The sequence below is a fragment of the Macrobrachium rosenbergii genome, chromosome 2, assembly GCF_040412425.1.
Source record: "Macrobrachium rosenbergii isolate ZJJX-2024 chromosome 2, ASM4041242v1, whole genome shotgun sequence".
NCBI lineage: Eukaryota > Metazoa > Arthropoda > Malacostraca > Decapoda > Palaemonidae > Macrobrachium > Macrobrachium rosenbergii.
This window is the reverse complement of record NC_089742.1, coordinates 70,773,042-70,796,858: the sequence shown is the minus strand read 5'-3', so window position 1 is coordinate 70,796,858 and position 23,817 is coordinate 70,773,042. Positions and strand designations below refer to the sequence as shown.

Here is a 23,817-nt window from a genome sequence, read left to right as displayed (position 1 = left end):
CAGTGCAAACCAGAGTATGGTGTCATAATCCCACCTCAGCTATCCTCTCATAATCCCACTTTCTTAAGGAAAATGCTGGTTTTTGACAGATGAATTTTTAGTGCCCCACCATTCACCTTCCTTCCACCAATTAACCACTTTTTATCAGCCCTCAGTGACTGTTTCCATCTAGTACTGGGGATATTCTAATATGAAAGTGTATGGTTTCGTATATCCATGAAAATTACAAATCTGTAAAATTTTGTATATCTTAATAATGTATATTTATAATTTGTAACACTTTTTATAAAGGTTTATTTTGCTCTTTATATGGATAAATGCCTTTAGTTGTGATGGTATTTCCAGTGTACAAGAATGTGTTTAAGGTACCAGTACTAGGTTTTGCTAATTGTGTCTCTCCTTTTTAGGACATAGAATTGATAGCAATGGAAGTGCCAGGGGATCGTGATCATCAGATATACATAAGAAGGATTTTATGGCGAGGCATCAAAGAGCATTTGGAGGTATGATTTATGCATCATTTAAAATTACTTATAAATCATTTGGGCACATTATAATATGTTATAAAGTACATTTGAAACAGATGGATCAGTTCAACACCTTTCCCTTAGGCTACCTATGGAGAGGATGTTTAATTGCTGAAAGTGGGAGGATGTTGAGATGGCCACTCATGGTTAGGTTTGATTAGATTTTCTAGAAGTGTAAGTTAGGGTTTTCAACACCTCTGGGGAAGCCTGGGTGTGTACTCTTTTCTTTCCAATCTTTCAAACTTCTTTGCAGTGTGAAAAACAAGTTTTTGTCACCCTCCAGTTTTTGCATGACTACAGTGGCTCCTTGTTGGCCTTATGCTGATTGGTATCCCAATCTGCTGTCTCTCCTGGTTGAGGCACTGACAGAGTTACCCCAGTTGCCTCCCTTCTTGTTTCAGCTGCATGTTTGCCAGTACCATGAGGCAGTGCACACCCTGCAGCTTCACACTTGAAGATTACCCAGCCTATCCTGCAGAGAGAGAGAGGCTTTTCTTGCAGGGAAGCCAGGGAAATGTCATGGTACCCTCATTGTTCCTCAATGAACTTTTGCTGGGGATTGTAGCCATCACCTATGATTGATGTTGTAGAAAGGATACTGTACTTCTTTGGTTGGAGCATCTGTTCAGCAGATTGCAGACTAGACCTCTCCTCTTTGGAGTTGTTTTGAGTGGGATGTCCCTGGTACTTCAGTCTCACCAGGACACCTTTTGAACCTCTTGTCTCAGGCTACTGACAAAGACCTTACACATAAGGCTGTTTACCTCTGAGTTTTGGCCTTGATGAAAAGGGGGACAGTTACATGGCCTTTTGTATCTGATTCTGCATTCAGAAGGGTGGAAATCTCATGTTCTCCTTCATTCCTGAGTTTGTAGCAAAGACTCAGATGCATCTATACCAGATGCGAGATTCAAGAGTTTCATGATCCCCTCCCTTTGAGATTTTGTATGTGGAGATCTGGCTGAGATGCTGCTTTGCACAGTTCATGCTGTTAGGTACTACGAGTATTTGAAAAGAGAACACTCCCAGATGCTGGAGCATAAGTGACTTTTCATTAGCACAGGTAAGCACAAGAAGGAAGTGTTTAGAGACACCTTTTCTTTTTGGCTTTGTGAAGTAATCAGATGGACCTACACCTTTGAGTAGGAGGTGGGCCTCTTTTCCCATGTGAGGTCTCATGAAGTCAGGGACATGGGTCTGTCCCTTGCTATTTGGAAGAACTGTTTGATTTTCTAAGTAATGATGGCAGGTGTCTGGCGTAATCAGACTACCTTTACCTCATTCTGCCTGAGGGGATTGTGGTGGCTGCCCTACAGTTTGTGCAGTCACTTGAGCTCCACTTCAGACAAGGTCAGTATCTTAGATGTATCTAAGCCTGTTTCAAGTGTGGAGGAGTGTAAGTTGAAAGACTGAGTTCCTTCTCATCCTTACTTCCTCTTTCAAGAGCATTATCTGAGCCAGAGTACATATTGAAGTCTTACCAGATACAGGTGACTGTCAGCTCTTACCAGATACAGGTAACTGTCAGTGACTGGTAGGCGGCACTTATCCTCTTTCTTATAACAGCTGGGAGGCAGGAAAATGGTTGAGTCTAATCCTGAACGCATTACTTGGTAATAGTCAAAATTAAACTGCTTTCTAACTCGAAGTCTTGTATGAGAGATTTCATGGTTCTCTTAATTTTTCCCTACATGTGTATCCCTTTTTATTAGTGGGGTACTAGGGCCCAGGGTCCCACTACTGTGGCCAACCATTTTGCCAGACAGGTAGGAGATTACAGGAGTCATGACATCCCCTGCTTGCAAGGCAACTGGGAGTGTGGCAATTTCAAGATGGATCTCAACTTTAGTCAGTTGTGGGTACTGACCTCCCTCCTAATGACTAAGTCTTCTGTGTAAAAGGCAATGGTTTATATTTCCTTAGAAACAAGTAACAAATTTTCAAAAGTAATTTGCATCTTTCCTAGGTATATACTTTACCCACCTCATCTGCCCTGTGCAGTCCCCAGTGGCAAAGGAAAAGTGAGTGCAGCAGTTAGTGAGGAAGGAATACTCCTTATAGTGGCAAAGGAAAAGTGAGTGCAGCAGTTAGTGAGGAAGGAATACACCATAACACACCCCATCTCCACCTGGTTAACTACCTTGTTACCAAGTTTTCAACAACCAATTTCCAGCTTGCAATGAAAGATACTTCTGTATAAAAGGCTCTGATTTATATATGTAGGAAAAAAACAAATTACTTTAAAAGATTTGATATTGTAGAAGATGGAAAAAGAGCTGTCTTATTAGAGCTTATGTTAAACAGACTGAGGCTTAAAATATGTATAACAGTACTCTGCTTTAATTCATAATCTGATTCCAGCATGAAATGGAGAAAATATTTTCTGCATTTGGACTCATACACAACATAGTAATTCGTTCTGCGGCGGAAGAGAGGTGAGATATTTCAGCCAAGTGGTGAGTAACCATTTGTTTTAGTAATTTTCTACCGTTGAAATTATTATAACCCAGCCAGCAGGATTGAATCTGTTCTTACCTGAACTGGTTAGTTAAACTTATGATGGGAAAAGTATGGGCATTTATGGTATTATTAATTGAAAGGGTTTGTTCAGTTTGATTATTGAATATTTTTTATTGCAATACACTCCTTGAACACCTGAATTTGCCCTTAATCCCACTAGCCCAGACAACCTCAATTACCAGTCCCACTATGGGAATTTTAACAGCCAGCGTTACCAACGCTGCATGTTAAATCTTGTCACTGAGCTACCACAACAAACAGTAACACTGACACAGGTGTGTGCCGACATGCCCACTTTCATCAATTGCTTTTTGTTCGCGCTGCTGAATGGTTGTTCCCTTCAGCAGGGCAAGATTTAATCGTATTGCCCGACTTCTCTTTGGTATTTGGGATTTATGGACTGGATTTTCTGGATTTTCTCCCAGATTTACGACCTTCTGCTTGGATTTCTCTGCCTTTTCTGGATATTTCTTCATGGAATGTTTTTAGACTTGGATTCTCCAGTTCTTGAAACTCAGTTGGTCATCTTTATTCTGCCACTACTGCGCCTTTGGCCTTGACTTCGTCTGCCCCTACGACTGTGGATGCTAGCGCTCATTGCTCTTGTTCATCCTGCAAGAAACGGATGAGTACTTTAAGACATGATAGACACACTATTTGTCAGGCATGTAGGAAGGTTCAATGTAATGTTCAAACGCGTTGCAAGGAATGCTTCGATTGGATGGTAGAACAGATGGAGGATTACATTCGCCAACGCAAGTCTTTGGCTAGCAAGGGCGGCAAAGGCGGTCAGATTCTTCATTGCCTCAAGGACCTCAGGCTTTGGTTTCAGATTTAGCAAGCTCAGATATAGTTAAACAGATAGAAGATAGGATTACGAGTAGTATGACAAATTTAGTAGCTAGTCTTTTCCAACAATTTTCAAGTAAGGATAGTAGTAGCGTTAGGATGTCTAATCTTTCTTCTTTTTCAGCTCCTCTGTCTGTTCCAGAACCAGCCCTAATGGGTGCTGAGGGTAATGGAGAACCGCAAGCCACCAAATGGGTAGGTTCTGCCGGCCCCCTTGGCACGGAGCAGACAGTGAAGGATCCTCCCCCCCAACCCCCTTGTATTATTGTTGAAATATTCAATGTTGAAAACATTGGTCTGAATCAGGAGCTAGGTGTGACTAAGACAGATAGGTCGGGGTTAGGTAGTGAGGAGAAAGTATCAAGTGTGCAAAGTCATTCTTCTATTGGGTTTCGGTTCCTGTTTCTAATGGAATTTATGCTCCGGCAAAATTTTTGCCTTCATCGCTTCTGTTTAGATCTAGTGCAAGGTTGCCTCCATCTAATAAAGCTGATTCGGGTGTGCCTCTTTCGGCTCCTAAGAGTGGTTCACGTGATCGGTATGGGGATGTGGCAGAATATAATGCAGATTTGCTGGGTCTTTCCAGAGGGTATAGACTTTTGGTGAGTGGTTGTTTGTTAAATGGGTTTTCAAACATTAGTGAATATGTGACTCAAGAGTGTCTGGAACTTATGTCGGACACGCTTCAGGATTATCAGGGAGGTGCGGATTCGGTTTACTTTTTGTCCCTTCATTCTAAGGATTCTGCTTTTTCTTCTGAGTTATCTGTAGCTTCACCTTCTTCGCCCACATTCTCTGTTGCTCTTTTTCAGTCTCCTCTTCGGCTTCTTCTTCTTCTTCTGCCCTTTCTGCGGCTTCCGCATCTTCCGCTTTCCCTCTTTCTACGGACCCCGGCATCTCCTCTTCCCAAGCAACTCTTTCCTCGTACACCATTCCTCTGTCTTCCACCTTCCCTTCCGCAGTACAGCCTTCTTTGGTAGGAAGATCCTCCGGTCAGGTGAGAACAATTTCAGCAAAATTTGGCCCCAGGTGCTTCAGGTTCCATCCCTTCGGGTATGCGCAACCCCTTGCTTCCACTTCAAGCATCAGGTATTTCCCAGGGTTTGCCAGTCACTTCTAGTTTGGGTTTGCGATCCGCGGCCCTGACTGGACTTGCGGTACCTTCTCTGATCGGTCCACTGTTTTCATCACCTACATTTTCTGCTGCAAAAACTTTGTTGGTAGCTCCTACCGCTTTCATTCTCCCTTCTTCCTCTTCTTCATCTTCTTCTGTCCCTCCGCAAGCGGTTTCACTTGCGCATCCTCCCGCAGGGTTTAGTTATGTGGGTTCGGCTTCTCTCACTTGGCTCCCCTTTGGTAGTAATGTGGAAGCGGTTCTGGATCTCTCGGTTCCTTCCTCTCTTCCTCCCTGCAGAATCAACAATTTGGATCCAGCTCCGGGTACCAGGTTAGGTGTAGGTATGTGGCATTCTGGCTTTGACAGTCTGTTTGCAGACTCTTCGTCATCATCTGGGTTCCGTTCAGCTCCTCCTCCTTCATCTGTCTTGGACCGTTCAGACATGGCGGCACAGGATTCTTATCCGGAGGTTCAAGAAATTCCGAAGGATTCGGAATGTCCTCTTTCCAGTTCTATTGACTACAGATGTATGCTTGAGTATGTCACTTCCTTGTACCCTCAAGCAAGAGCTCCGGACCGACCACATGCATCAAATCAGTCTCTATTCAAGTCATTTTTATGCCACTAAGCCAAGTCTTGCTCCCTTTTTGTGTGGTCTGGTTTGGTTCAATCGGGTTAGGCAAGCCTTGGAGGAGGCGGATGGTCATCTGGCATCGGTGGTGACTTCCAATAGGCAGGACATTTCTCTTCTTTCCCCATACAAGGCGATCTATACAGTTCATGGTAATCCTTCGGCAGGTGCCAGGTTGCCACTCAGCGAATCTGTTGAGGCAATCCTATCTAGGTCTCAGGCATCATCTCGCCTCGTAGGGATTTCCCTTGGGGAAGTCGGGGGTCTAGAGGACGTGTTGCGTAATCAGACTGAGGCTCTTTCGCACTCTCTATGGATGTTGTCTGGGTTAATGGGTTTCTTAAAGAATGACAGATATATCCCTTTGGATCTGGGGCTGTTTGACAGTTTAATAACTTCTGTGTTGATGGGTCTGGTGCACCAGGCGAATGCATTGGCTTCATTGACGACATTTGTGAGTAAGAAGAAGCAGGATTTATATCTTAGTCATCTTCCCCAGCATTATCCAGACGTCCATAAGAGAGTTCTCCTCAGAGCTCCTTTAGCCTTAGCCAATTCCTTGTTCAGGGATGAGGATGTAGCCAGCATGGTAAATTTTGTCACCACCAACTCAGCTGTAGAATCACAGCAAGCTATGATAAGGGTAGCAGCCCAGGGTTCTCGTTCCTCTAGAGCACAAGTCTTCTCCTTCCAAGAGAACATCTTCGAAGTCTCCCCCTAGAACACCCAAAAGGATGCATTTTGCAAACAAGGCTGCATCGGTGTCTGCTCCTAGGTCCTTGTCGTCTTGGGATTTTACCAAGGAGGAGATATGTCCCTCGTCCGTTCCAAAGGGAGTTGTCTCGCTCTGTTCTGGCAAGTCTGGAAGGAGTCGGGTGCAGAGGATTGGGTTGTAGAGGTCCTGAGGATGGGCTTTCGAATTCCTTTCTATTCCCTTCCCCCTCTGTCCTCCTCCCCTGTCAACCTTCCGAGTTATTCCCCGTCTTCCATCAGGGGGATGGCTCTAGCGAAGGAGATTCGGGCCCTGTTGGAGAAGGGTGCGTTAGAACCAGCTCCTCCCTCTCCAGGTTTTTACAGCAGAATTTTCGTCACATCGAAAGCCGGAGGTGCATGGAGGCCCATTATAGACCTTTCGAGCCTCAACCGTCTGGTGGTTTCGGTGAAGTTTCCTATGGAGACTTCACAGTTGGTGCTGCAGTCAGTCAGTCAGGAGGGTTGGATGGCCTCGGTGGATCTAGAGGACGCGTACCTCCAGATTCCGGTTCATCAGGATTCTCGGAGGTACCTCAGGTTCGTGTCTTCTGCCGACACCTTCCAGTTCAAAGTTCTCCCCTTTGGGCTGACCACATCACCACAGGTGTTTACGAGGGTCATGTCTCCAGTGTCGGCAATTATGCATCGTAGGGGATACAGGATGTTGAGGTATCTGGACAATTGGCTGATCCTTGCCTCTTCTCTAGAGGAGCTAGTAAGGGCAAGGGACTTCTTTTTAAAACTATGCAGGATACTAGGAATTCAACTAAACCTAGCCAAGAGCTGCCTAGTGCCAACACAGTCCATGACTTATTTAGGGATGAGGATTCTCTCTCTTCCTTTGAGGGTTTTTCCAACCCTGGAGAGGATCCAATCGGTCCTGCAGCAGGTAGAGGTGTTCCTGTCCAGCAGGGAACAGCCGGTATCAGCTTGGAGAAGCCTCTTAGGGAAAATGTCCTCTCTCTCTCTCTCTCTCTCTCTCTCTCTCTCTCTCTCTCTCTCTCTTCTCGGGTGTGCTCTCTGCAGGTATGTCTCAGGAATCGCTAGGATTTCCATAACGAGAACGCGATCATAGTCTGGAACGATTCTTGCCTGTCGGATCTTCTGTGGTGGTCAGAAGAAGGGAATCTGACACCCGGAAGGTCTGTCGACACCCCTCTTCCCAACATTCATCTGTACTCAGATGCCTCAGAACAAGGTTGGGGAGCAACCTTGGAGGAATCCTAGGCTTTGGGCCTCTGGGGGAATCAGGAACGAGAGGAATCAATCAATCTTTGGGAACTCAGGGCGGTAGAAGAAGTCCTCAGTTGTTTTCAGATCTAGTGCTCAACAGAGTAGTGGCTCTGTTTTGCGACAACATAACTGTGGTGTTGTATCTGAAGAATGGGGGGCAAGATCAACAGAACTCATTATTATAGCTCAGAGAGTCCTGCAAAGAAAGGAAAGTGTCTCTTCTTCCTCAATTCATATCGGGGAGTCTCAGCGTGCTGGCCGATTCATTAAGTCGCTCTCGTCAGGTATTGGGGGGAGAGTGGACTTTGGCTCAGGACATAGTATGTCAGGTTCTCCGGAAGTGGCCAGCAACGGTAGATTTATTCACAATGAGATTGAACCATCGTCTTCCAGTTTACTTCTCTCCAGTGGTGGACCCCATGTCGATAGGCACCGATCCGATGCTACAAAAGTGGAATCGAATGCAGGTATATGCCTTTCCTCCATTCGGACTCATTCATCAAGTAATCAGGAAATTACGGGAGAATGTCAAGAGGGACATGACTCTAATAGCTCCTTGTTGGCCCCAACGACCTTGGTTTCCGGAACTCCTAGAGCTCCTCACGGAAGTTCCGATGTTCCTACCCATGCGGAAAGATCTTCTCAGACAACCGCATTTGCACCATTATCACCCAAACCTTCGCGTGCTGAACCTAGTTGCATTGTGACTATTGAGCGAGCAGCTAGACAGACCAGACTCTCTAAAGCTGTGACTAGACAGCTTCTTTCAGCTTGAGAAAGTCAACCTGCAAGCTTTACCAGGTCAGATGGACAATGTATAGAAGTTGGTGTCGTAAGGAAGGTCACTCTATCTCTAGACCTTCTATTGCTAAAATAGCAGATTTTCTGTTATTCCTTAGGAAAGTCAAGGGACTTTCGTATTCGGCTATTGCTGGCTACCGCTCAATGCTTAGCAGTACTGTACATTTAGTTTCCATCTCCCAGAGATTTCTAGTAGCAAAATCATCCACGATTTGTTACGTTCTTTTAAGATTGAACGTCCTGTCTTGCCGACTCGTGGATTTGTTGGAAGTACTTCAATTTGTGCATTCCCCTGCCTTTGAACCCATTAAAGCTCTAACGTTAAGACAGCCTACTAAGAAGGTGCTTTTTTCTTACAGCTTTAGCTACAGCGAAAAGGGTGGGTGAGCTTCAGGGGGTTTCTAGGCTTGTCTCCTATGCAGGGAATGATATGCATTTGTCTTTTCTTTCGGAATTTGTGGCGAAGACGGAGTCGGAAGTTAACTCTCTTCCTCGTTCGTTTAGAGTTCTTTCTCTCAAGAGTTTGTTGCTGGCGATCCAGTGGAGATGGCCTTATGTCCGGTGCAAGCATTAAAAGTCTCTTTGTCAAAGGTTAAGAAACTCCATCCTTGTCCGCATACACTTTTTATCTCTCCGCAGAATCCTTCCCATCCGCTGTCAAAGAATGAGATCAGTTACTTTCTGAGGGAGGTGATTTCCCAGGCCTCTCTGGGTTGTTCTTCTTCTTCATCTTCAAGCTCTGTCTTACCCTGAGCGCACAGCATTCGGAGTATGGCCACTTCATCTTCCTTTTTAAGGAATTACTCAGTGTCTTTTATTCTGGAAGCGGCTACTTGGAAATCCGTCTCAGTATTTACTTCCTTTTACTTAAGAGACGTTCAATTCGCCTCGTCGGAAGGGTATTCGCTTAGCCTGTGTGTAGCGGCTAACTCTGTCATATAAGGTGCGTTCATTTTAACTGAGGTGGTATTCTCTTAGTCTGTATGTAGCAGCTAACTGTAGCATCTAGGGTGCGTTCAATTTAACTGAGGGGGTATTCTCTTAGTTCGTATGTGTGGCTAACTCTATTATCTAAGGTGCGTTCAGTTTAACCAAGCGGGTATTCTCTCTTAGCTCGTTGATTTGTAGGTTAACCAGATAAATGAATTCCTTTTTCTAGGCAGCAGTGATAGTATAATCAAAGGAAATTAGGTTAGTTCGTCTCTTTAACTATCGTAGTCTCGGATAGTTTCCATATGAGAGTCCAAGGGGGTGCTCTAGTAGGCTAGGCTTTCTCATCGACACCGAGATACTTCGTCGCTGGTCAGTCGTCTGACCCTTTCCTCAACCCAGTTGGGTTACCCGGAAGGACAGCAGCTCTGCACACTACAGCACTTCCTCCATACATGAGAGGCTCTGAATAGTCACATGGAAAGTCGACGGACAGAGACAATACTGACCCGACCGACGAACAAAGTAGAGTAATACCCCGAACTTGCGCAATTTGAGTTGCACGAATTCACAGACACATGAATTTTTCATTGGAACCTAACTAATGGTCATACACGAGTTTTTCACAGACACGAGAGCATTTGCAAACACTGAGAAACCCTGCAAAAGTGTATTTTAATTTTTTATGGAATTTATAAGTTTTCAAGCTTTTATGTGTAAATTAAATATCATTAAATAATATTAAAGGTAATAATTTCTCTCTCTCTCTCTCTCTCTCTCTTTTAGTGAGATGAGAGAATTTTTATGGTACATGTATACAGGTATGTTTATTTGTATGATAACTAAACTTTTTACCTAATAATAAGTACTGATTTTCAAATATTAATAAGATTAATAAAATTAAATAATAATAATAATAATAATAATAATAATAATAATAATAATGACAAAATTCGTATTATTTTAAACAAACTAATTCTTCCCTCATCTTTTGTAAGAAGGTCAAGGGCAAAAGCTGTCAGACATGTCATTTAACATGACAAGAAGGGGTGTGTTCCTGATCAGTGGTCAAATATTTCTTGTAATTCTCTCTCTCTCTCTCTCTCTCTCTCTCTCTCTCTCTCTCTCTCTCTCTCTCTCTCTCTGTCCATCTCTCTCTCTCTCTGTCCATAATAAAAATTTCACACTCTTAATTAAGGACAACTGTTATCTCTCTCTCTCTCTCTCTCTCTCTCTCTCTCTCTCTCTCTCTCTCTCTCTCTCTCTCTCTCTCTCTCTCTTGTTCGAAGTTAGCCAACCTACGTATTACAGTACGGTTTCTCTGTATGTCTTTAACTGTACAGTAGATAATTTTAAATTGATCTAGTTTTACCTTTACCGTTTACATACTGTAAATGCGCCATTCTAAAACATAGAGACATAGAGCATTCCAGAACATAGAGCATGTCAGAACAGAGAGAAAGAGACAGAAAAAGAAATTTTTAAAAACGAGGTTGAGAGGACTTGTAAAAATAGATCGGTGGAATGGAGGAGAGAGTCACACATTCCTATATTCTTACGTTAACCATTTATTTCTTTTTTTAAGGGTAATGTATTAAGCTAACTTTTAAATGAAAATACAGTAATTTTAATTTCATTTAAAAGTTAGTTTAATACTGAATTTCCATCTTTATTTAATGTAAGAATAACTCTCTCTCTCTCTCTCTCTCTCTCTCTCTCTCTCTCTCTCTCTCTCTCTCTCTCTCTCTCTCTCTCTCTCTCTCTCTCTCTCTCTCTCTCTCTCTCCATAAATAATTAAACTTGATATTTCAAGCAAGGACAATATTTCTCTCTCTCTCTCTCTCATAGTTAGCGTTCACACATTTTTACAACTTATTAATTCTCTGTACGTCGTTACCTGTACAGTAGATAGTTTAAATTTATCTAATTTGACCTGTACCGTCTACGATGTGTGAATGCGCTAGTGTTGCAAATACGTTCTAAAACATAGAGACATAGTAATTAAGAGTTGTATTAGTCAAAATAAAAAACACTGTTTGTTCATGAAAAAGCATTTCAGAACAAAGAGAAAGAGACACAGAATAAAGAAGTTATTAAAGAGAGGTTGAGACAACTTCTAAAGATAGAACAGTTGGAAGGGGAGAGACAGAAATTCTCTTCCAACTGTCAATTTTTATGTCAGCCATTTATTTCTTTTTTTTAAGGGTAATGTATTAAACTAAGTTTTAAATATAATTACAGTAACTTTAATTTCATTTAAAAGTTAATAATTTGGGAGCATGATCAGGGTCATATTTAGTGTTTAAACTTCAGAAATAAGCACTTATTAGCATATTTAGAGACCGTGCCAAACTTACGCGAAAATTCAACCTGCGTGTGGGGTTCTGGAACCTAACCTCGCGTAAGTTCGGGGTATGACTGTACTCTCCAGTATGTCTCTTCACCGAAAACATCAATCATTATGGTGAGTGTAGGAATAAACAAAGATCCTATGCAGAGCAGATTGGTGAGCTACCATCTCTGCGGTTGATAAAATGGGTGTGCAATAGAATTGATCCCTCCTCCTCTAAATGTTGTTAATCAGGCGAATTCAGGTGTTCAGGGAGTGTATTGCAATATGAAGTTTTCATAATAAAACTAATATTGTAATACCTACCTGAACACCTGTATGATTCCGACCCTCCTTTCCCCACATCAGTTTGTCCTTGAATAAAGCAATTGACGAAAGTGGGTGTGTCGGCACACACCTGTGTCAGTTTTACCAAGCATTTCTTGTGGTAGCTCAGTGACAAGATTTAACATGCAGTGTTGGTAACGCTGGTTGTTAAAATTCCCATAGTGGGATTGGTAATTGAGGTTGCTCGGGCTAGTGGGATTAAGGGCGAATTCAGGTGTTCAGGTAGGTATTACAATATTAGTTTTATTATGAAAACTTCATGTTTAATATTATTATCGTATAATATTGTATTTTGCCATGCTGTTTTAAGTACATAGATGTGCAGTTGTTGTTTGCACTTGGACAGTTTTTGGGAGTTTTGCAGGATTAAAAAAGTTACAACTTTTATTTGATAATAAAATCTGATGAATTAATGTTATCACCAATGCATGATTATTTAGCGCGAAGCTCGTCTCACATTTTTTATTAGTTTTTGAGAAGAAAAGCAGGATGGAAAATAGGGTTAAATAGAATTATTTTGTGCTGATGAGATAATCTTTTTTACTTAAAATATAGTATGGCTATTACACAGTAGTTTAAGAAGACCATTCAGTAGCATTCCTAGACTTGTGGTGTTATCCAGAGCTTTTGTTCTTAAATGAAAGCTAAAAACTGGATAAAGTTAAAGCTAAATGAGGTTGGACAACTAGGTTGGGGAAAGACCAATGAGAATGGATGAAGAGTAATGAGAAGAAAGATGTACAGTATATATCTTTTTGCCTGTTATGGTAGAAATTTCAGGATTGAGATAAATTGACAGTTTGACTATTTAGTACCACTTGCTGTTATTTTAGCCTTTTAGAATTAGCTTATGCAAGTCTTTAGAGTATCTATTTGACTTTGAATTTTTTTGTATTGATTTTAGTATTATATATCTCTTATATTTTTCTAATTCTGATTGTGAAATAAGTCGTATATAAAGGTTAAGACATCTAAAGAATTTTAATGATATACTTGAAATATTATTACAGCGATGAATGGTATTCCTATGTAACATTTTATTCAGTGAGAGCAGCTACATTGGCAGTGCAAGAAAATGGAAAATTAATTTTTGAGGGGCAGCGTTTGAAGATAATGTATTCCCCATTTCCAAGGCCAAAGCAGGTGATTGGACTTTCTCTTGGAAAGGCACAAGAATTGTTAACTTATTATTTTGGATTTAATTGCTGGACTTCTGAGGTAGTTTTTGTAAGTAGGTGCATTTTATGTTTTACAACTGCATGTTCATAAATTTATGACATTCAGCAAATTTATCATTATGGAATATTGATCATTGTTTAACACAAGTGTATCAGTTACATTTACCCAATCCTGTAGTCAGCAACTCTTCGGAGACACAGCAAAAGAAGATGAAAAGAAAAGTCTTTAAACTGCCAGAGGCAGCAGTGATAGTTAGGTGTGTGTGTGCATGAAACAAGCAACACCTGGTTGTAACAACTTCCAGATTTTAGTGTTCTTCCTCTGTTGTATCCTCATATTTTATATAAGTAACTTACCAAGTAATTACATAGCTATTAGTTTCCTTTATTCGCAGCAGCTTAAATTCAAATTTCACGGTAGCAATGCCAATGCTCTGTGTAGGGAACTAGTCTCGCCCTCTAACAAGATAGTTAGGAAAGACTTAGCAGAGAATCCTCGGTCTGTTTCTGTGACATCTGGTGTTAGCATCAGGTGTTGGAAGCAGCTTTTCTTTTTTGCCGTTATTGAACCGGACTTCTGTGTTCAAGCCGAAAGTTGAGTAGCTTCAGCCGAAATCTTTCAGGATGAGTTTTTTCCTTGTTTTGTTGTTACTAAATGGAGTCTAGTATATCAGGTTTTTGCTTTTACGGTGAAAATTGCAGTTAATTGTTCAGCTACTTTGCCGAGTGGCACACTATAATGTAAACATTGGTTCGTTGTCGAACCGATATTTATGTTCGCTACTGAACTGAATTTTTCGATGCTACAGCAGTGAATTTACAATCTTTGGTTTTACTCACCTTTACGACAAGTAATGTAATAATGTAAAGTGTTGCCGAGTAACATGATAAAATAAACTTTGCATTCGCTATCATCTTTATCAAGTAGTGTAATAAAACGTAAACATTGCATTTGCTACAGGACTGATAATGATATACTATAACTCCGTAAGTCTCAAATAATATTTGTTAGTTGAGATTTGTCTTTATGATGGTACTCTGTATACTTCAAGAATTGAGTAAAATTGTCTTATTACACTTTCCTTTACAGAGAACTGAAAAAGTGTAAGGGCAGAACGTAGTAAGGAGAGAATTGTGCTTATTTTGGCTGCGCTGGGCTTTTGGAAGAATGACATTCTTGACAGCCGAGAATTGGCTCTGAACGCCTAGGAGAGCTCACCAACTCCTGATTTCTCAGCTTACAAGCTACTAGCTCATTTGATGCCCAGTTGCCTGGCTTCCATCTCCACCTGGGAGCACCCAGGGCCCGGCAAAGCGCCCAGTGAGATCTGAGCAATCAGTGGGATGCAAGTGCCCAGCGGGATCCGAGTGCCCAGCGGATCCAGGTTTCCAGTGAATCCAAGCACCTAGCGTATCCGAGCGCCCAGCAGATCTGAGCGTCCAGCAGATGCAAGTGGCCGAGGGATTCAAGTGTAGTCTGGCACCTACTCTCCCCGCATCCATTTTTCTCTCTTACTACTAGCCCTCTAATTTTTTCTTCTTGCTCCCACGCCTGGCTCCCTCGTTTCCTTCCCATGCCATTACCAGTCTTGTGTCTGGGTTAACAGGAGTTAACCTTGGAATAGTGAAGTGTTGTGCAGTGGAAGAGGTGTCTACTTGTTCCCCGATGCTCCTAGACAGATTGTCCCTTCAAACGCCCCTAAACCTGGGAGGAGGCATACTAGAAGTAGGGAGGTAGGAGGGTTACACACGGGTAGTTGGCCCCTAGTCGAGCTTGTTGCTGGTCCCAGGTATCGACAGACAGCCGCTGGAAAGGCGTTTTACTGGATGTGTATTAGATCTCCTAACCCAGTCGCTGTCAGACCCCTAAACCCAGGAGGAATCATACAGTACTGTTGGTCCATGGGGGTCTGAAGGTGTTTTTGCCCCTGGGTTGTTGCTCCTCAGTCGTTCCTGCTATCTGCAGTTCTCAACAGATAGCCATTCAATAGGGATGCGCTTTCTATGTCCTCTAGTAAAGCGGATCGTGAACAGTTACAGATCCCAGTGTGGACAAGAGGCATCAATAGTGTTGTTCCAGGATCCCAGTGTGGACAGACATGGATCCAAGTGTAGACAAGGGGTGTTGATGGCGATTTTCGGGCATATCTTGGCCTTTGAAGAGGCATATCTTCCAGTTGTGGAGTGCCAGTAATTGGCGCCAAACGCTCTTTCAATCTAAGTGTCAGAGTGGACAGAGTCCGAGCGCCCAGTGTCCAAGCGCCTGATTTCCGAGCATCCACCTGTATCCCAGTGTCCGGGTGTCCACTGGGATCAAAGCATCCAGAGGGATCTGATGGCTTTAGGTAACCAGTGGGATCTGTTGGATCCAAGTGGCCAGTGGGATCTGATGGATCCAGGTGTCTAGTGGGATCTGATGGATCCAAGTACAGGCAGTCCCCAGTTTACGACGGGGGTTCCGTTTTTATGCCGTGTCATAAACTGAAAATCTTTGTAAACCAAAAAATTGTTGAAAATTGTGAAAAATCCTAAGAAAACCTTACTTTTAATGCTTTGGGTGTATTGGAAACGATGTAAACTGCATTCTAATTGAGTTTTTCATAAAAAAAAAACTCCAAATTTTGATTATTCTGCCATTTTGGAGCCATATTTCTTCCTTCGCATCAGCGTACGACCTGTCGTAACTCTGGAACATGCATCGTAAACAGGGAAATAATTTCTAATGAATATATTTGAAAAGCGTTGTAACCTCGGAACGTCGTAAGCCGGACCCTTTGTAAACCAGGGACTGCAAATATACAGTGGGATCTGGTTGATCCAAGTATCCAGTGGGATCTGATGGTGTCTGGTGGGATCCGAGGGATCCAAGCACCCAATGGAATCCAAGGGATCCAAGTGTACAGTGGGATCCGAGGGATGCAAGTGTGTAGTGAGATCCAAGGGATCCGAGCTTTAACCTGCTGTGTCCGACAACAGTTCCTCTTTGGTTCGGTGCCTGAATTTTAAGAACACGCTGTTGTCCTGTCTTGTGCACCAGTTCCCATTGAGCAGGAACCAGGTTTATCTCTAGACAAGACTTCTGGGTCAGAGTTGTTGAGTTGCTGTAGGAAGCTTCCTCTGTGGGCTATTTCCTAGCCATCCAAGCATCTGTCAAAGTTGGGAAATTGTCTTTCATTTAAAAGGAGCAAGACAAGTGTCTTTTGTCTTCCCTCACTCTAGTGCCTTGTTGGATCTAGACTTTCCTGTCAAGATTGTTGGGAGTCCTGATTTTCTGGGCTGACATCAGGAGCACTGGCCAGAGTCCTCCTGTCGACTTTCAACATCTCTCGGATTTTTTAGTTTTTTTTCCATCTGCCAAGAATCTCTGTTTTCAGACGGCCCGAGAGTTTTACCCTCTTTCCCCCCTTCGTGCCCGGGACATTAGTAGTAAGCCTGCTCTAGCTCCGGTGCCCATGAGACATTGGCCAGATTGGACAGACCTAAATGTTTCCTCGGATTTTACTTCAGTTCCAAGGTTTCAGGCGAAGACTGAACACCGTAAGCTCCTTGACCCTTTCACTCCGCATGTTGTCAGTTGCTGTTCTGTGCTTCCTGTCAACGGTTAAAGCCATCTATCTTCTTTTCACGGTTGTCTTGTAGTTTCATTCTTGGTTGAATGACCTTCCCTGTAAGGCACCAATTCCCATTTTCCTGGACCCTTTCCCAAGCTCGTGGCACCACTTCGTAGTGCCTGGCGCATTCGTTGAGTGCCCAGCACCTGCACTAGAGCGCTCATCATTATATCTCAAGTACTCGGCGGCCACCTCCGTTCGCCTGGCGTAAGCTCACAGGGCCCAGGTTCTTACGGTTATGGAATTTTTTTCGGCGCACAGTTCTGCATGTCTTTGTTCTGTACAAGGGTATCGTTGAGTCCGTGCTAAGTGTTATCAAGTTCAGTTTTTGTTAAAAATGCAAGGATTTTGACATTTTCTCTTGGCTGTCATAAAGTCCACAGAGTTGACAGCTAGTTCGCATGGCTGTCTGTGGTTCTGCACATCCTTCTACTAGTTTGCTTTTTTTGGCTGCGAGTCTGCATGATCACCAATGCGAGACATGCCCACAGTGGATAGAGGATGAACCAGATAGCCTCTTCCTTCAATCTTCATGGCTATTGAATGGATTTTGGAGATCAGGAAGCACCCTTCCTTATCCTTGCCAGATGTCGGCCTCCTGACAGCACTAGTCTTCTCCAGAGCCCTTGTTCTCATAGTTTTCTGAACTTAGTCTTTTGAAAGGAAGTTCCTTCATCTTTGAAGCTAGTCCTGGATTTCTTTTCAACGCTTTGGTTACGGGTTGGGGAGCTTTCTGAAGGAACCGGGGTTTTTCCGGGGTGTGGTCCCTGGAAAGACAGATCCTTCACTTCCTTCACATAGAGCTGGAAGTTTCTTCAACCTGTTTCTGTGGACAGATCAATCAGGTCTTCTAGTCACTTGGTCGGTTCATAGAACTAAGCCCTATCAGACCTACTGAGACATCAGAATGGGACTAAGAGATGGACATTTGGAAATCAGTTCTAACTAGTGGGATAGGTAGATTAATTAGCTTCACCCACCTTATCATTACAGATGTGTTGGCTTCTTTACATATATAGAGAAACAGCAAGAAAGCAAGGTAAAAGCAGGAACAGTTATGAATACTGTATAAGGGTTGTCAAAAGGGTTCATTCAGTTACAGTCCCTTCATGCCTGATTTTATGGTCAGTAACAAATAACAACGCTATTAGTTAAAAATAAAAAGGAGTTGTTGCAGAAGTAGGTATATTGATGTTATAGTTTTCTGAAAAGAGAACTAATATAAGTTACATTAAAAACAATTGAATGGATACAAATCTATTCCATAGGAACAAACATATTTACACCAGATATAGATATTTCATTGTTACAATATCCATGTCATAGACCCTGGATACAATAATAGATAAGTATCTAGAGGTTAAGGTCAGTCTTCATTGAAATAGTTGCTAACAATTTATTAATTGTAAGTACTTTTTTAAAATAATTTATCCGTGAATTAACTAACCAAGAAAGAAAACCATTACGGAGCAATTTTTTTTAGAAAACCTGGCATTTGAATACATACAAAAAGGAAAGTTATCAGAAGCCAGTCAGGAGTAACTTCAGAAGACTAGCTAAATAATGCACCATTTGTTTCATAGTTAACTTCATGACACTAGATATCCCAAAATACCATTAACACTGGGAACACTGAAAAACTAATGCCAGATGAAATGTAGGTACAGCAGTGTTTTTCTCTCAAGCAAATTACTGTAAAGAAAAATGTTCTTGCAACTAACATTCAGAAAGGCAGAAAAACCCTTTAGCCATTAAAGAAAATATCTACCTGTCAGTCTTTTTATCACAAAGAAGATGATGGGATGAAACAAAGTAGGTTAGTTGAATTAATTATGTTTGGAATGCCCAAGAAATCTTGAAATCATCTAAGATCTTGGGAATTCTCTAAACCGAATACAAGATAACAGACCTACAAAAAAAGTGGGGTAGTTAATTGCTTGGGACCCAAGGATCCATAGACACATGAACAGAACTGCTCCTATCTTCTTACGTCTGTTAAACATAATTATTAGTCTAGTAATAGATTTTTGGTGAAATAAGTTAAGAATAACCTGGATCCTTGCTCTTTTACTTCTGAAAGTAAAGAGAGATCTGATAGAACTGCATTGATAAAACATGATATAATAATTTCCTAGAAATTATCTATTATTGCTAAAATTCCTAGTTATAATGAGTAATTAGGAACACTTTCCATGAAGGACAAATCAAAATGAATTCATTATACAGTCAGAATTCCATATACAAAAGCTTGCAAAAATTTGATGTCTGTCCGAGAAACATGAATGGGTTTTGAACTGTACCATTTGGAATCATTTGCTCTAGCAGCTTGAGTGAAAGATAAAAACCAATACTTCCATTGTAGTCTTATTTTCTGTTCATTTTATTAGGGTTATTTTTAAACCACTTTTTAATATTCATATTAGTTGATCTTGTTTTTCCATATTGGATGCTGTGCAAGTTTTGGAACCTAGTCACCAGCTGGGCAGATGGCAGAGAGAAAGAGAGAGTACAATATATTAAGTGATGGTTATTTAAGGTCTAATATATCATTAAGAACAAACTCTGGTCTGTATAAAATATTTATTAGTAATGATATCTATTTTAAATTCTATTTTTCATTTTAACAGTTGGAGAGAGAGTTAGAACCCGCTGAACCTAACACAGTTCAGTACTTGTGCTTGGTTCGTGTGAAGATGCCCAAAGAAGGTCTTTGCAGTGAAGGCCTTGGACTAAGCAGTGTCCCTTGTAACATGAGTTCACCAGTCTCCCGCGGAAGTGCTTTTTCGTGTTCACAGAAGTATGTTTACGAGATTTTTCCCTTGTAGTTTCAGATAATGCGTTATGCTTCAAGTCCATAGTCAAATACTGTATCGAATTATTATTTTCACTCCTTAGACATATTTCAGATGTAAGGAAGATTTCAATGCAAGTTTTTGGAGTAAGAGCATTTCAAGAATTTTTGCAAAATTAACCTTGTCACACTGTAGTATACATATCATGGCATGTTGCCCCATTATGAGTAGGTTCTCGTTAAGAATAACTATATCTTTGGCTTTAAACATTCTACAGTATTAGGATTTTTCTCTTCTTGTTGGAAGATATTAAATTCATCCATTCACTGTCATTTTATTAAGAAAATTCAATTTTTAAATTTTTATCTCTGGACTATTCAGACTCAGTTTTCTTACAAAGTAGGCATGTAGACAGCCTTTCTAAAAAGCCAAAAATGTCAATAAACTGAGAATAAACCTGTAGTAGACAGTTGTTGTGTAAATTAATATTTTTTAATTTATGTTATTTAGTCTTCTTTTTAAAATTAAGTTTTTATTAATGAACCAAATAGTTGCCCTTGCAGCTATCTAAATCTTTGCAAAGTAAATAAATGATTCATGCTTTATAACCTGAAAACCTTTGCTGAGAAATATCTCTTCTTTCGTCCAAGTAAGTTAACCGCTGAAACGTACTTGCTTTGAGATATAAGAGAAAAGTGACAATACAAAAGAGTGGGAGAGGGGAGCTCCCTAATCAACCATGACTCATTTAGCAGTTTAAGTGTATAAACTGGTCTCTCATAATAAAAAGGGGGTTTGTAAGGCAGTTTGTTCCTTTGTCTTGTATATGAACTACCTTCTGTGAAAGCTGTTCTGGCAGTTCAAACATTGATAACTGGATAGTTAACTAGCAGCACTAAGTGAGGGGATGGGGGCCCACCTGTTCACTCAGCTATCAGTTGCTTTGTCTTCAGTCCCCTTGCTTTTGACACATCTGTACTATGCTCTTGTGTTTGTTATGGCAGTTAAGTAGACTTTCTAAGTATTGATGGCTTCAGTGGTTGCTGACTGTGGCTTGTTTGTTGACCTTGCTAGTGACTTGTAAGACTGATGATGCTTGATTCTCTTGCCCGTAACAATGATCAGCATAGTTGTCCAGTACATGGTCAAATGCATCTTAGGATCATGTCCTCTTTTGAAGTTAACTTCAGTCTTACTTCAGTCTTACTGCTTTGTTTGCAGAGGCCAGGAGTGTACACTGTCTCTCTGGGTGCCTTCCATGGTTCCCTGCTCAGTGGCAGGTATGTATTGAAGTGGAGGAAGTTGAGAAAAAGCACTGTAGGTGCCTTGTTGGGGTAACACACTGCCAACCTTCACCAGCTCTGACCTGTCTGTTTTCCCCTTACTCCACCAGAGGAATGTATGGTTGTCAATTGAAGTAAACTTTCTTTGGTTGGAATTTCATTAGGTGTGATGGTGGTTCCCCTAACCCCTACTACTTTAGGTTTGGTTCCCATCCCTCTTGCTTCAACACTGACAATTTCAAGGCCTTTCCAGGAGACAAGTAGCTGATGGAGTCTCTGGAATGTTTTGGACATCCTGGAGACACCTCACTGTATGCTTTTATGGAAAATTTAACCGTTGCCAGGAGCTCCTCATCTGCCTAGATCTCAGGAGACCCTACTACTTTGGCAGTTACCTCTCTATCTGAGACCACTGTTACCAGTTTTCCTGTGCAACTGTTCAGGGCCAGGGTTGCTGCGGGGTAATCAGCTCACGGTTGATCATGAGCTCCCTCATGTCCACCTTGCTTCTCTGGTCACTTCTGGTTACAGGTAGCTCCAGGTTAACCCTTAAACGCCGACTGGACGTATCATACGTCGACTGAAAATGTCTGTTGGGTGCCGAGTGGACGTACCGTACGTCGACTACAAAAAATTTCAACCTTTGGTCAACTTTGACTCGACCAAAATGGTCGAAAAACGCAATTGTAAACTGAAACTCTTACATTCTAGTAATATTCAATCATTTACCTTCATTTTGCAACAAATTGGAAGTCTCTAGCACAATATTTCGATTTATGGTGAATTTTTGAAAAACACTTTTTCCTTACGTCCGCGCGGTAACTCGGCCGAAAATTTCAGAAATTCTTTCGTCATTTTGTCGTAATTTTTGCACTGTTTTATATTATCCGTTACATAAAGTTTTATATGTGAAAATGTGCGCAATTTCATGTAAAATACAGCAAAATACAACCCATGGTTGTAGCTTTTATCAGTTTTGAAATATTTTCATATAAATCACGATAACTGCCAAAATTTCAACTTTCGGTCAACTTTGACTCGACCGAAATGGTAAAAAAACGCAATTGTAAGCTAAAAATCTTACATTCTAGTAATATTCAATTATTTACCTTCATTTTCCAACAAATTGGAAGTCTCTAGCACAATATTTCGATTTATGGTGAATTTTTAAAAAAAAACTTTTTCCTTATGTCCGCGCCAGAATTCTTTCGTCACGTTGTCGTAATGTTTGCACCGTTTTATATTAGTCGTTACATAAACTTTTATATATGGAAATGTGTGCAATTTCATTTAGAATACAACAGAAAATAACTCATGGTTGTAGCTTTTATCAGTTTTGAAATATTTTCATATAAATCACGATAACTGCCAAAATTTCAACCTTCGGTCAAATTTAACTCAACCGAAATGGTAAAAAAGCGCAATTATAAGCTAAAACTCTTACATTCTAGTAATATTCAATCATGTACCTTCATTTTGCAACAAACTGGAAGTCTCTAGCACAATATTTCGATTTATGGTGAATTTCTGAAAAAAAAAAAACTTTTTCCTTACATCTGTGCGCAGTAACTCGGCCAAACATCTCAGAAATTCTTTCGTCACGTTGTCGTAATGTTTGTATCGTTTTACATTAGTCATTACATAAACTTTTATATATGAAAATGTGCACAATTTCATGTAGAATACAACAGGAAATAACTCATGGTTTTAGCTTTTATCAGTTTTGAAATATTTTCACATAAATCACGATAACTGCCACAATTTCAACCTTTCGGTCAAATTTAACTCGACCGAAATGATCGAAAAATGCAATTGTAAGCTAAAACTCTTAATTTCTAGTAATATTCAATCATTTACCATCATTTTGCAATAAATTGGAAGTCTCTAGCACAATATTTCGATTTATGGTGAATTTTTGAAAAACATTTTCCTTACGTCCCGCGAGTAACTCGGCCGAACATCTCAGAAATTCTTTCGTCATGTTGTCGTAATATTTGCACCGTTTTATATTAGTCGTTACTTAAACTTTTATATATGAAAATGTGCGCAATTTCATGTACAATACAACAGAAAATAACTCATGGTTGTAGCTTTTATCAGTTTTGAAATATTTTCATATAAATCACGGTAAATAGAAAAAATTCGACTTTCGGTCAACTTTAACTTGACCGAAATGGTCGAAAACTGCAATTGTAAGCTAAAACACTTACAGTTTAGTAATATTCAATCAATTACCTTCATTTTTCAACAAACGGGAAATCTCTAGCACAATATTTCGATTTATGGTGAATTTTTGAAAAAAACATTTTTTTCTGTCCGCACGTTACGAATTCATGCATCATTTTGTGACAATATTTTCTCTGTGTTGCTTTGATCGTTTTACAATTTGTTATATACCAAAATCATCGCAATTTAGTGTACAATACAAAGAAAACAAAATAACCCGTTAGCTTTAACCGTTTTGCTCACAGCGCAATTTGTATAAAATTATATATGAAAAATTTTTTTGTGCTATCATATATTTCAATATTTATATATGATAATGATATTTTTTTCATTTCTGATGGTTGCATACTAAACTTCAGGCAATGACAAAAAAAAGGAGCCAAAAATGAACTCTTAATCTTAAAAACTAAGCGTGCTGTGATTTTTTGAAAAAAACTTTTTTTCCGCTTTGGCGCTAACTCCCGAACGCCGCCGGTATACGGGAGACGTTTTTGTAAATAGAGGCTCGGCGTTAGAGGGTTAATGGCGGAGGTTCCATTCCTGGCTAGGTGCCGATAACCGAAAATCATTGTTAACCATAACATCACAATAATTTTGGTAATAAATTGCTTTTATGACACTGTAAGCGCCGATAAGCCGCTCACTGACACCAATAAACTGCTTGCTGGTGCCGAAAATCGCTTACACGA

General features: G+C 40.8%; 1 protein-coding gene across 5 annotated transcripts in view; it reads left to right on the top strand.

Moving 5' to 3' along the window:
* The window catches only part of LOC136848168 (RAD52 motif-containing protein 1-like), a 74,524-nt gene that overhangs the window by 30,526 nt on the left and 20,181 nt on the right, over positions 1–23,817 (top strand). For 3 of the 5 annotated variants that reach the window (XM_067120466.1, XM_067120474.1, XM_067120457.1), the window contains exons 2-5: positions 408–503; positions 2,889–2,962; positions 13,049–13,265; positions 19,455–19,624. In XM_067120466.1, coding sequence (XP_066976567.1) covers positions 408–503; positions 2,889–2,962; positions 13,049–13,265; positions 19,455–19,624 — 557 coding nt within the window. The remainder of the gene's footprint in view (positions 1–407; positions 504–2,888; positions 2,963–13,048; positions 13,266–19,454; positions 19,625–23,817) is intronic. The other 2 variants (XM_067120480.1, XM_067120490.1) reach the window with 2 other exon arrangements.